A 13,639-nucleotide genomic window follows, 5' to 3' on the forward strand; every position below is an offset into this window, starting at 1 on the left:
ATTACCCCAAGCATCAGCCCAAAGAGAGCAGCAGCCTGGCCACTATCCCATGTGCACTGGGAGCCCTGGGGCTTGGCCTCGCCATCAAAGCCAGCTTCCCGAGCATCCCCTTTCCTGCTCTGGGTATCGCACTTTGGAGTTTGTAAAAAGCACTTTATGTCTTACCTGAGTGCCACAGCCAGCCTCAAGAGGCAGGCGGAGATTGCACAACCCACTTTGTAGAGAAATAAAATGAAGGTTCAAGGGGCCCAGTGGTTTGGCCAAAGTCATACAGGAAGGGGCAGAATTGGTTTTTGAACCCGGTCTTCTGATTCCATGTCACTAAGCAGGCGTGGGGACCTGAGTGGTCATGGTCTCAGAGGATGGCTCATCAAATGTTGCCACAAGATGGGATCCCAGACACACTGATTCATCTAACAAACGTTTATTGACTCCCTGCAATGTGCCAGGCACAGAACTAGGCACTGGGGATCCGACAGTGAACAAAACAGATGGGGTCTCTCTGTCACAGAGCTTATATTTTGTTGGAGGAGAGACAGCAAACAGACTGTGTAGGAAGGTGTCCCTGTCCCCACCAGCCCAGTGCATATGCCCCAGAAGGAGCCCTGGCTAGGAGGCTGGAGACACAGGTTCTGGTCCCAGTGTTGTCCCCAACTCCCGGTGCGATGTTGGACAAAGCTTTCTACCTGTGAAATCTGCAAACATGTGGCACCTTACACATTTCCCCAGGTTCCTGCCCTACTCCCAGGCTCTGAGTCAAGTGGTTAATGATTTCCTAGCATGAATAATTACTCTGATTAATTTTTTCTCAAACCTGACTTTTCATCAGCTCTCAGAAGCCAGAAAGGGGCTTCTGAGGTCATCGGAGCGAGAACCCCTAGGTCTCATTCTTCTCGGGAGGTGACTCTCTCTGCTTGCATCCTTCTGGGAATGGGGAGCTTGCTCCCTCACATGGCAGACACTGCTCAGTGATGTGCTGGTAAGTGCTTAACATCTGGCTCTCCAAAATGGGGAAAACCTGATGGATAGCGTTTGCCGATTTGCATGGTGTAAACACTCCCACTGTGGCCAATGTCAAGCTGCTGACTTAACATCACCCAACTCACAGAGTTCCAGAAAATTTAGCCATCGCCTCTTGTGAGCCGGTCCGAGCCGGCTCCAACACACCACTGGCCTGCCCCACAGAGAAGCCCTGTCCAGCTTTACGTGTTGGGAATTTCTTCCTGGTATTGAGTGAAACATCTAATTCTCTGGAGCTCCAGCTTGAAGGTCCTGAGCTACTTCTCTGGGGTGTCATAGGACAAGGGGGCCCCTGGGCCCCCATGAAGCCCTTCAGAGAGTAGGAGTGACTTCTGTCTCCCCGTGACAGGGGAAGTTCCTGGGCCAAGTGGGGTCAGGGTATACTCACCCTCCCTCTCTGCGTCTCCTTCCTCCCTCCCTTTCACAAATATTTATTGGGCCTCTGTGACCCATCAGGCACCTGCTAGATGCTGTGGCCCTGGCCACCCATGTCTTTGCTCACACTGGACCCTCCAAGCGGAAAGTCTTCCCTCTCGGCCTGTCCACCTTGGAGGCTGTACTCAGATGTCACCCGCTCTCAGAAGCCTGCCCCGCCCTCCACCCCTTCCCCTCCCGAGGCCGGCAGGCGCCCGCCCTCCCACAGTCTTTCTCGGTCCCTGTTTGCCACTTATCACTTTCTACCTTGGATTACAGCTATCTGTGTACTCGGCTTATCTCTCTGCCAGACTGAGAGGCAGCGGGCTTGCTGAAGGAGCGTGGACTTTGGAGCCCCGCGACCGGGCCCCGAATCCCAGCCTTGCCGCTTATGGCTGTGAGCCCTAGGGAAGCTCCTACCGCCGTGTGGAGCCTCAGCTTCCCTATCTGTAAAGTGGGGCTGGTCATAACTCCTTCCAAGATGGTCTGACTGTTAAATGGGATTAGAAATGTAACTCCCCTTTCCTGTTCCTGTCTGGGACTCTCATCTCTGGGGGACAGAGATTGTGTCCAGTGCTGTGTGTCCTCCTGGTTATGACAGCAGTATAAATATTAACAACAATGGTAAACACATATAGCAATGTGACTACATGCAGGGTATTGTTCTAAGAACTTAGGCGTGCTAACTCATTTCATTCTCACAACAACCTTGTGGCATTGGAACTATTCCTCCCACTGATAGATGAACAATCTGAAGCACAGAAAGGTTAGATGACAAGCCCAAGGTCACACAGTGAGTGGGAGAGCTGAGATTTGAATCTAGGAAAATCAGCTCCAGGGCCTTAGCTGTGGAACACTCTATTAAATGGCCATGGTTGAAGGGCTTGGAGAGGCTTAGGGAGCCATTGGGGGGGGGCTGTCCATGGAGTACCCTGGCCTGTTGACATTCTTGTCCTGTCCTGTGGGGTCACGGTGGACAGAGAAGCTCCTGGTCTGTCCTCTAGGACCTCTGGGCAGGTAAAGTGGTTAGTGCCGAAGAGAGGATTGTCTCTAGGTCCCTAGGGGCAGGAGCCTGAGAGGCCACTAATGGATTAGGCAATTAGGCAATCAGAGAAGGCTTCGTGGAAGAAGTGGCATTTGCAGTGGGCCTTGACTGATGAAGATCTGGGTGGGGAGGGACAAGGCAGAACAGTAGGAGCAAAAGTGCAGAGGTGGAAGAGGTATATTAGGAATTCACTTAGGTGTCAATCTAGACATTCTCCTGTGTTCCGGTTGGTAGGTAGAGCAGATAAGGTGAATATGGGGAAGGGTGTGTTAGTCGTCCAGTCTGTGATTCAGAAAAAGCTGAGGGAACTGTTTCAGGGGCTCTGAAAGCCAGGACAGACCCTGAAGAACTGAGAGCCAGTTGGGCTGCCCTAGGGGCCAGATTGGCATTTTGCTTCTTTATAAGCTACTCTGAGTACTCAGAGTCCTGGGTTCCTGAATCCAGCTCTGCCTCTTGGTTATATCCCTCCGTTTCTCAGAGCCTTAGTTTCCCCATAGGCAGAATGGGCATGAAGAGTGGACTTGGGGAGCCAGTAGAAGGAGGCAACAGGGCTGCTGGTGGGGCCCTGCCCGACACTCCTGGGGTAGGAAGTGGGTGGGAGGTACGTGGGGGGGGGGCACGGGAAGCCAGAAGGGGGTGGGTGGGAGGAGCTCCATGTGCGTGGCCAGCGGGTGCCAAGCCTGCCAAGTTGGCTCAGGTTGTTCCTCGTGATTCTTCCCACACCACATGCTCCGTTTTCCTGGCATTGCCAAAGGCTGCCCAGCTCTGCTGGCTTAAACCCAGTCTCCCTCCGAGGCTTCTGCAAGGACAGCGCCTGGCAGGCTGTGGGCTGACCCTGCCCCTCCGGCAGGCCCGCCTCAAGCCCACTAGGCCCCTCCAGGTAGCACTAATTGTCCTAATGAACGCTTTGGGAGCATTCATTGTGTGCCAAGGGCTGTTTTAAATGCTTCCATTATATTAACTAATTTAATCCTCACAACCACGCTGATGACACCCATCTTGGGCGAGGAAACAGGCAGGGACAGGTTAAGCCCGGTGGTCCCACTGCAGTTGCATGGCAGGAAGGGTGAGGCCTGAGGGGTGCAGAGAGCCCGCGGGCCTGGCAGCAGGGCCTGCAAGGTGCAAGTCTGTGCCCCTTCTGGCTGTTTCCCTGTGCGGGGACCCTCACACTTCTCCTTTCTGCTCATTTCCAAGTTCACAAGCGGGTCCTCTGTCCGCACGCGTGCGCGTATGCCCGCACACTGGACACCACGGTTGTGCAGACGCAGAGACAGTCCCCCATGAGTCTCGCTGTCACTGAGTCACATCCACAGGTACAGGCACTGTGCCCACCCTGCCGCAGGCACGCACACCCCCCCCCACAGGCACACACGCTCCTGTGTCCCCCAAATGACCCGGTGGGATCTGTGAACTCACGTTGCCTCCCCCTGGCCTCCAGCCTCTGTGGATGGCCCTCTGGCCCAGGCATCTTCATTCTTGTCCCTTCGAGCCCATGGCTCCAGAATGTGTGCACTGTGCAGGTCCCGCCCAAATCCTTGCCCTGCTCTGCCTCCCTCTACAGGAACTGGGCCTCAGGGGGGTGGTAGGGGCTTGGGGGTGGATGGTTACCCTTCCCCCAACCTCAGGGGCTGCAGAAGGAGCAGCAGGAAGAGGAGATAAATTAATCCTGGCCTCCCCTCCCCCCGGGCTCTCTGTGATGCTAATTCTCTCCGCCTTTGATCCAGCCCAGGCCCCTAACTCTGAGCAGGAACAGGCGCTGGGCCTGCCCCGAGATTAGGGCTGCCCTGGGTGAGGCCCCCAAGCATAGCCCCCCAGGCAGCAGGTTGGGATTTTTCTCCTGGGGAGGGGGTCTTGGGGATTAGAACTCTGGTTACTGACCCTGGCCTTTACAGCACACTCCCCTTTGCAAGAACTTTCTCATTCTCGCTCCTCTCCAAGGGACCCTGTAGTTCCCATTTTACACGGGGAACTCCCAGGGACAAAAGGACTCCAGAAGCTTCAGGCCAGTGAGTGGTGGGGTCCAGACCTGGAGCATAGCTCTCCCAACCTCCAATCTCGCCCTGTTTGCTCTGGGGGTTTTTGTTCCGGTGAGTTTTTTAAAAAACACTATTATAGAGGAGTCACTACCTGCCAGGAGTTGTGTCTTAAAGAGCCTCGTGCCATCCAGCTCGCAGATCAGCTCTGTGGGGTCCCACTTTACAGGTAAGGGAGTGCTCCACGTCCCTGTCCCACGTCGGCAGAGTCTGGATTCAAAGCCAGGACACATGCCACCTGTAGTCCCTCACTGTGCAGAGGGGACAGTGAGACCCAAAGAGCAGAAGGGACGTGTCCAATCCTGTACAGGAAGTTGGCTGGGCATTCATCCCCTATCTTCCTAGCTACACCCGGTCTTGTTCTCGAAATGTCTGGAGTCTTCTATGGACCCAGTGGAGCTGGACAAGAGTCCAGACCCCACGCTGCCCCCCCGCCCCCCGAGTACAGGGCTCCCTGTGAGTATGCCAAGCTCAGGTAATCGCATAGAGGCATCTCAGCCAACCCGGTTTCAGAACAGCCCTGTAAACTTGCGCATAAATACAATTAAAATGTTTATTATGTTCAATTTCATACATATGAAAGACTGTAAGCTATGAAACTCAATACAGTGAACACTCATGGCCATCATACTGAAGAACTGGAGCATTACAGACACGTCCCAGAGGGAACCAGTACCTGAAGCTCAATCACGACTCCCTTCCTCTTTTGAACAAATGGTTGGAGCACACGGGTGTGATCCGCGGCTAACCACTTTTGAGACAGTGAATCACACGCTGCATTCCCAGGAGAAGTGCCTTCTTTAAAGGGACAGGGGGAGCTTTGAAGAGTAACTTGCGCCCCCATGTGCCCTCCTCCTCAGGGGCTGCCATCTGCACCTGTTGTTATGCTTTGGGGGGGTATCTGCAGTGTGGTACCCTATTTTGCCCTCCCCAGAGAGTGTTCTGAAAGGACATTTCTTCCTGGTGTGGCCAGCAGAAGCAGGGCTGGGGGCCCCCGGGCAGCTGGGCATTCCCTGAACAAGGCATACCATCATGCTTTTGCCTGAGCTGTTCCCTTTACCGGGAATGCCTTTCCATCTAGTCTGCTTGGGAAAACCAGCTCCTAGGTTCAGCTCCAAGGTGTCATTTGTTGGGAGGCCTTCCTTGTGAACCCCGTCCTGTGACCCCCAGCAGAGTTGGGTGTGCCCTCCTCTACCACGTCTGAGTCCTTGGGTACCCTTCTGTCAGGCTTATCCCAGAGCAAATGTTCTAGTAGCTGCCAAGAGCAGCCTTCATCCCTAGATCCCAGGCACAGCTGGCTGTCCCACTGGGGCAGGTGCTTCCAGAGCGACCGAGACAGAATCAGGGGGAAGGTGATAGCACCAGGACCTCCCTGTGGCGCTCCAGGGGCTGGGACTCAAACGTCCCACCGGGATTGCTCCGAGGCCTGTCTGGATGGAGGATTTGGAGGCAAGGCCGGCAGGAGACTGCCCGGGGCTAGGGGCTGCGTTTACCCATTTGCTCTGTTGATGTGTGTGTGTGTGCACGACACCTGTGCAGGTCGGTGGGTGTGGGCACAGGAGTGCACATGTCCACCAGTGCTTACACATGTGTGTGCACACACGTGCTCCACGTGCACAGGCCCTGCAGAGCACGCAGGGCCACTTGCTTTTCCTGCTCTCAGCCCCCTCCTGGACAAGCCTGTTTTCTTCTGAGTATCACGCAGCACAAGCCTACGGAGGACCTGCTGTGCGTCAGACCGGTGGGGTTGGCCGCGCACTGGGGGGACAAGCCTGACAGAGGGTTCACACACCGTCTTGCTGTCCCCTTCTGCGCTCTCCCGTGCACTAGCCCTAAAAGCCAGGTGCCACCTCCACTTCCCCGTTGAGGCCCAGGAGAGCCTCAGAGAACAGAGGGGGATAGCAGGGGACATGGGAGGCTGAGATCAGAAGCCCTGATGCCGGGGCCCGATTCTCGGTCTCGGATGCCAGGGGCCTGCCAAAAACCCCTACTTCCAAGGGACGCCTGGCACAGGGAAGAGCCACCCAGAGTCCTCCCTGGCACCCTCCTTTCCTCCCATTGGCTGCTGCACTTGGGGGCGCCATTCCCTGAGCGTCCTGTAGGAGAGCGCCATAGCTGTTAGCGGCTGCAGGGATGGGGGGAGCTCGGAGCTGAGTGGGATGGGATGGGACAGCCTCAAACTGGGGACCGGTCACTCCTCGCCCCCACATTCACACACAGAAGCCTCTACGCACATGTGCGCAAGTGTGTACACACAAATACACATGAACACATGCACGCATGCCTGCCCAGAGACGCAGTGCCAGTTGCCCACTGCTCACCTTCTGCCTCGTGGTTCCGGTTTGCTCCTCTAAGTCAGGCTGCCCTAAAAGGGGCCCTATGGCTGTCTGCTTTTCTGTCTGCCCTCCATCTGAGAATCAGGACCCCGGTGGCTGAGGAAGATGACTGTAGGGGGATTTGGTGCTCCTTTTGGAGCATCATTGCCCTGCCCTTTCAGGAGGGAGGGTGACGTGGGTTAGCCTCTGTGAATGGGGGGGAGCAGGGAAAGGGATGATCGCTGTCTTTCCTTCCCCACCACCCAAATGCACCCTGGAGGTCCTGAGTGAAGGTCTCTTTCCCGTGATAAGGGTGGCACTGTGGCTTGGCAGTCAGAATCTTTGGCTCTGGACTCTGATGGCCCCGGGTGAATCCAGGATTCCTCACCTCTACTGTGGGGTTGTGGGCAGGTCGCTTCACTCCACTGAAGCTCCATCCTGAACTTGTACTGAGAAGATGAACGCACTCACTTCACAGTGTTTGGAGATGGTGGGCCAGGCCTGGGCCTGGGAAATGGCAGCGGGGGTGGTCCGGGCTTGTTCCTGTAAATGCCATGCAAGGCCAAACTGTGTGGTGTCCAGACCACCTGAACCACAGGACCTCGGGCTGCCTCACAGCCTGGGGAAAACCGAACTCCAGTCCAGGCTCTGCTTTACCAGCGAGGTGACCTTAGGTGTGACAGGGGCCCCTCCAACCTCAGCATCCTCAGCCCCAAAAGAACATACTCATCTGAGGGGCACATGGGGCTAGAATGACTGATCAGGTGGGAAGGAAGGGCCTTGCAAATCACAAAGCTTGTGTCCCTTCTGAGGATGCAGGTGGGGGGGACAGGGACCCATCGCCCCTCAGTGGGACCCTGTCCTTCTGCACCCACACCCAGCATTCTGGCCCCGAGCTGGGCTGAGAGCTGCATGGAAAGAGCCGTGTTTGTCTGGGGACCACTCTGAGCCCCGTGCCCGCCCTCTGCAGGCCTCCGGAGCTGCCAGGTGGGAGAGCCCTCACGCGGGCAGTCCGAGGCCCCTTTGAAGCCGGGAAGTTCGTACTGAAGGGGCAAAGGCAGCCTGGATTCAAAGTATCTCTCTTGGCCTTTAATTACCCTTCTTCACCCATAGGTGGAATTCCCACTCCAAGAGCCAGAGAGAGGCGCGGGCGCGGGCGCGGGTGCTGGGGGCCGGCTTCCCCTGCTGCCTTTGTGTGGCGGCCGCCAGCGCAGCTGTGGCGCGCAGCTCGGGTTTCTGATTTTAATGATTTCCTGAATTCATTCTGTTTCCTACCTCGGGGAAAGGAGGAGAGGTGATCCTCTTGAAAATTCACATAATTGCTTTTATTTGATTTTTATTAAAATGCATTCAGGAATAATGTGATTGCCCCCTTTATTACGTTGTTCATCAATCTGGCGTGGGGAATCAGCTTGGAAAAACAGTGGGTGCAGGAGCAGACACGGCCCCTGTGGCGGGCTCGGGGGCTCGCCCCGACTGGCCAAGTTGCACTGGGGGAGCCACAGCCTCCCCCTCCTCCACCGCTGCTGCCATCTGGGGAGGTGAGCTGATGCCCCACTAAGCCCGCTGAGTGGCTTCCGAGTGTGGAATGCTGGGAGCACGCTGTGCGTGTCCTCCCCAGCCCCACCCCTCCTCCTCCCGGCTTCCTCTTCCTGCCTGAGTCCCCAGAGGCTGAGAGGGGTGGTGGTCTGAACTCCTAGCATGGCTTGCCCTGCACTTTCTCCCCTGTGCGACCCACCCCCTGCCCCCATCAGAGCCTCCGTGCTGGTCTTGGGGTCCCAAGGCTCAGGGCCCTTAGTCCAACTTCGAATGGCCCACCCAATCAGGCTACTCCCCTTCTCGGAAACTTTGGTGGCTTGCAAAGACCCCTTTCCGGCCCGGAGCCATTGGTTGTGGGACCTTTGCGTGCAGTGGAAAGAAGCCAGACCTCTTGTCAGCCCAGATTGCAATCCGTGCTCTGTTTTATGCAGTGGGATACTGGGCAAGTCACTCCTGCCCAAGTGTCAATGATTGATTAAGGAAACGGGAGCACCAACATGTTCTGGATAGAAGCCCTGAGAATGTAGGACGGTGAACAGGCAAGTACAAGGGTATCTAACTCATAGAGCATGTGTGTGTGGTGGGGAGAGGGATCATTTGACTTGGCCCAGCAGGTGTCTGGGGTGAGAGGGACAGCAGGCCCAGCAGAGGTGGCCACTGTGACCTTGACAGCATTTACCTCTAGTCCTCTTGCCCTCACCCCTGTGGCCCCTCTTCTTCCAGCGGATGGTTCTGGACGAGACTGGGCTGGAGCTTGCAGCCCAGCAGGTGAGAGCAGGGCCTTCTCGTCTTCCTGCCCTTGCTGCCCTTGCTTCCTTTTGTAGACAAGGTAACTGAGACTGAGTGGGTCAGTGAAGTGTTTAGGGCGACCCAGCTAGGAAGTGTGAGGTCTCTTGGGCACAAGAAGCTTGGAAGGCTGGCAACCCGAGCCACCCCTGCAGCTGTTGGTGAGATGCTTTGAGGGGCTGTGTGTGGCAGGTGGCCGTGCCAGGCAGAGCTGCCCGGTGGCCTGGAGTGTGGGTGGGAACCATGGGCGTCCACTCGGCCTCCAGCTGGTCTCTCTGGGGTGGTCTGCCTCCGCTGGGGCTGGCTGCGCCAGGAGTCAGGGAAGCATGGGGCGTGTTGGAGACACCCGCTTTGAGAGCCCCCGGGGGGCTTTTAATTTCTGGGTAAAGCCCATCGTCACTTAAAAAAAAAAAACACAGACAAATCTTTGTTGTCTGTTGCAGTTTTCTTTTTTGTGTGTTTGTTTAGATGCAAGTCACTTGGCAGTAGATGTAGCCAGGGGAATTCAGAGAGCGAAGGCAGTAGATTTAGAAATTCAACTGTGGGGCCCCTGAGGGCCAGTCTGGCTCCTCCATGTGGCTGAGCGCTCAGTACAGGGCTTGGCGTGCTGCTTCCTCCACAGTCTGGCCCCCCGGGCTGTGCGAAGCCATGACCCCCTACCCCCCGCAGCGTGCCTCCTCCTGTGAGGCCCAGGCCACACCAAGTCTCCTTGTACCTGCTCGGCCTCTGGGTTCCCGAGACCTACCTGCTCACTCTGCCTGCCTGCCCCAGGGGCTGCCCAGCCTCCCGGGGACAGGTGCGGGCCGTTGAGTCTGTCCAAGAGGGCAGGTCACTTCTCAATCACTGAAAGCACTGTGTGGGGAGCTGGGAATGACCTCTAGAGTCTCAGCAGAGGAAACCCCAGTCTTGAGAGGTAAAGGGTGACCAGTGGTTTCCCGAGGACTGTGGAGTTTCCTGGGCTGCAGACGTTCAGGGCTCAACTCGACAGTCTCGGTCACCCTAGCTAAAGCCACTCACTCCGGGCTGCCCAGCAAGCGCATGCTCTGGAGCCTCCCTATTCCCAGGCCAGCCCCACGTCCTGATGCTATTACCATAGACAGCACCTCTATTTGGGGAAGGGGGACACGGGCCCACTGGGGCAGAGACTGGCCCAGGGCCATTGGTGCAGAGCTAGACAAAGAGACGATCTGACCTTGGAGCCTCTGGCTGGTTCCCATGCCCAGACCCACTGCCTCTCTCAGAGCAACCTGTGGTGAGAGGCAAAGCCCAGAAGAAGGCAGACACCCCAGGAAACAGCCAGCGCTGGGGGTGGGGGTGGGGGAAGCTCGCTGAGCCTTGGAACCCTGTGGTCTGAGGGCCTGGCACCGCAAAGCAATCGCAGGGGCTGAGTCGGGCCGTGCCCCCGGTGCCTCCCCCGCTCATGCTGGGCCCAGATGAGCAGAACCCCCTTATCAGATCTCCGTTTCTCCCCTCTGCCTGGCCTCCACCCCCAGCCTGAGCCCTTTCCTCTGTAGTAGCAGATCTCCTTCCCCGTCACCAGCACACGCAGCAGAGCAAGCACCCAGAGGTTGGTTTCTGTTGCTTTAAAAAAGTTTCCATTTGATGAGGGGTTGAGGGGTTGTTTGCTGGGCCTGCAAAGCCCCACTATGGGCTGCAGCTAGGGGGATCGTGGTGGATTTGGGGCTGGCAAAGGCTGCACCCACAGCCCTGAGCCTTTGGATCCTGTGCAAAAGGCAAAGGGTGTGGGCTCCGGGCTGGGCAGCGCCCACTCTCTGCTCACTCCCACAGGCACCTGTGAGGTCAGGGGACTTACTCTCCATTTCCCACAGCAGGCCGCTGAGGCTCAGCCAGGGTAGCTGGGGCCCAGGGCCTCTGGACTGGTAGTCTGGGCTCTACCCACGGCTTGGTGCCGCCTTCAGAGCTCACCATTCAACGTCTTCCTTCCTTACCTGCCAGGCTCTCCTCAGGCAAGGGACACAGCTTTCTGAAACTTCTGCTCTAGGCTTGTGGCCCCTCTGTGGAGAGTATATGAACTCTATCCAAGTCACCAGAGCTGGATTCGAATTTCAAGTCCTCCTGCTGTGTGACCTCCGGCAAGTCACTTAGCCTCTCTGAGTGCCAGATGGCTTAGCTATCAAATGAGAAAGTTGGAGGAGTCCCTGAGAGAGCCTGATGGACTCGGAAGGCTATCAGGCAGGGGGCTGGGGCCTTTGTCTGCTTAACAAGGGCCTCGGAAAGTTTCAATTGTCAGTCTGGGGAAAATGGCTGAGGTGATAGGGAGCTATTGAAGGTGGGTGAGCAAGGGAGTGCCATGATCAAGACCAGGTTCCAGAAGGATCATGTTGGCAGCAGAGTTGAGGAGTACTACAAGGGAGAAATGGAAGCCGGGAGGCTGTTGATGGGGGTTTTGACCTCCTTTTCAGAAAAATAAGGTGACCCCCCCCCCTCCACCAAGAATCATGGAGACGGTTCCACCTGGCCTGGCACCAGACTCTTGCCCAGGACAGGTTCCCTGCCCTTGGCCTCACCCAGGTTCAGCTGTCATGCCCCATGGGAGGAGGAACAGGGCGTCTAAAGGGGGTCCTGAACCCCAGCCACTCCAACAGCCAGGGGTGAGAGGGGGCTCCTCCTCTTCCCAGCAGCCCCAGGGTCCCTGACAAGTGTTGGTAATCCAGGCCCATCTGAGAACCGTGGTTCCCGTTTCTCACTGAACTCCATCCACTGGGTTTCCTACCTCTCACTTCAAGCCTCCTGACACAACCCCAGCCCTTGAGACAACTCTCTCCAAGCCCTCACTTATGGTGAAGAAATCCCCCCCCCCCCCGCCCCCAGAGCAGGGTAGTAGCTGGTACAGCCTGTCTGTACTTTCATCACCACACCTCCGGCCTCTCCCACATCCAGAGCAGGGCAGGGAAGCTCAGAAGGCCAGGGAGCTCAGAGGGGTGGGGGAAATCTCCTTTTGTGAAGGAAACACCTTTTTTGTAAAGTGAATAATTCCCCTGATGTGTGTCTCTCTGAGAGTATCACAGGCTTTCTTAAAGATGAACCATCCTCCACCACCCGGGATTGGGTTTCCCTGGGGATAAGCCATAGCTGGAAGTAGCAGAGGAAACCAGGACACTAGAGGAAACTTTACTCTTCCCCTTCTCCTGAAATTTGTCAGATGGAGAGTATCTCAGCCTGTTTAGGCTGCTATAACAGAATACCCCAAATTAGGAGGCTTGAACATTTATTTCTCACCGCTCTGGAGGCTGCGAGGCCAAGATCAAGGTACCTGCAGATTCTGTGTCTGGTGAGGGCCTGCTTCCTAATTCACTGTTAGCCATTTCTCTCTGAGTCCTCACAAGGTGGAAGGAGCTCTCTGGGGTCTCCCTTATAAGGCACTAATCCCACCATGCTCCTCCCTCATGACCTCCTCACCTCCTAACACCAACACCTCAGGGGTTAGGTTTCAACCTAGGTCTTTGGGGGGACACAAATATTTGGACCATAGCAATCTCACACTCAAAAAGGTTCTTTACTGGCAGGAGGAAAGTGTTTGAGTCTTACGATTGCCATTGTACCCATTTTCCAGACAGGCAAACCAAGGCCTAGGCACCCAGGCTTCCTTGCTTGTATCCAGAGGCTGATTTTCTGGACCTTGGTCAATAGCAAACATCTTTCTCTGCCAGCTTCCAAAGCAGCCTTCCCCTGCCGCCCCCGCTGCCCTTAATTCCTGGCCAGCAGGGAGTCTCTTGCACAAGAGGAAGCACACTATTCCGCACCAGCCCCGTGCCTGTTCCTGCCATGCTGGGTTCCTTTACTGCCCACATGCTCATTCCTGTAATAAAAATACTTCTCCAATTAGTTCTAATTTTAAGTCTCATTAGGACCCACATCACCTGTAAGGCTGGCAAGCAGACGCCCCGGGAACGTGCCCGCCTCGCCCTCTCTCCTGGTGTCAGGGAGGGGGTGCTCAGTGGATGCCCTGGGCACCCTGCTTCGCGGTGTGACATTCTCCATGGCTCTTACCCACTCCGGGCCTCTCCTTCGTCACCTGCAGTGCCTGGCTTTCGGGGTTGTAGGGATCAAAGGATAAAGGGGCCGGGGATTGGAAGCCCTTTCTGTGGGTCAGCACCAGTCTGGTACCTGCCGTAGGGCCTCACTTTGTCTTCACAGTAGCCCAGTTGCCAGACCTAGAATGGGCTTCATAGTCCCACTGACTCCCCACCTACGATCTGAGGGGGTTCTGTACAGGAGCATTTTCCCAGAGATTACACTGCTTATTCCCCTGCTGACTAGGCTTTTGCAGTCCTTTACCTGAGGGGGCATGGGGGTGGGGGCTGTAGCAGAAACTGCGCCAAGCCCAGTACTCTCTCTGGTCGTCTCACCCAGGATGCTGTAAGGTAGCATGGAGGGCCTTCTGCACAGGCCTCGGCATGCCTGGGACACCAGTCCTGTGCCGGGTCCAGCCTCATGCCCAGTGAAGCAGGACACAACCTGGGATG

The 13,639-nt window shown here is 56.4% G+C and overlaps 1 protein-coding gene and 1 long non-coding RNA gene across 4 annotated transcripts in view; both read left to right on the plus strand.

The window, feature by feature from the left end:
• LOC144382563 (uncharacterized) overlaps positions 1 to 13,639 on the plus strand; it is a 239,241-nt gene that overhangs the window by 161,168 nt on the left and 64,434 nt on the right. The gene's annotated exons all lie outside the window — the stretch shown is intronic.
• The window catches only part of LOC118534143 (uncharacterized), a 42,457-nt gene that overhangs the window by 8,656 nt on the left and 20,162 nt on the right, over positions 1 to 13,639 (plus strand). For 2 of the 3 annotated variants that reach the window (XM_078077521.1, XM_078077522.1), the window contains exon 3: positions 830 to 979. In XM_078077521.1, the coding sequence (XP_077933647.1) occupies positions 830 to 904 (75 nt within the window). In that variant the 3' untranslated portion in view covers positions 905 to 979. Of the gene's footprint in view, positions 1 to 829; positions 980 to 1,713; positions 2,081 to 13,639 lie in introns of those variants that run through there. The other variant, XM_078077520.1, reaches the window with a different exon arrangement.

The sequence above is a fragment of the Halichoerus grypus genome, chromosome 7 (assembly GCF_964656455.1).
Source record: "Halichoerus grypus chromosome 7, mHalGry1.hap1.1, whole genome shotgun sequence".
Taxonomy (NCBI): Eukaryota; Metazoa; Chordata; class Mammalia; order Carnivora; family Phocidae; genus Halichoerus; species Halichoerus grypus.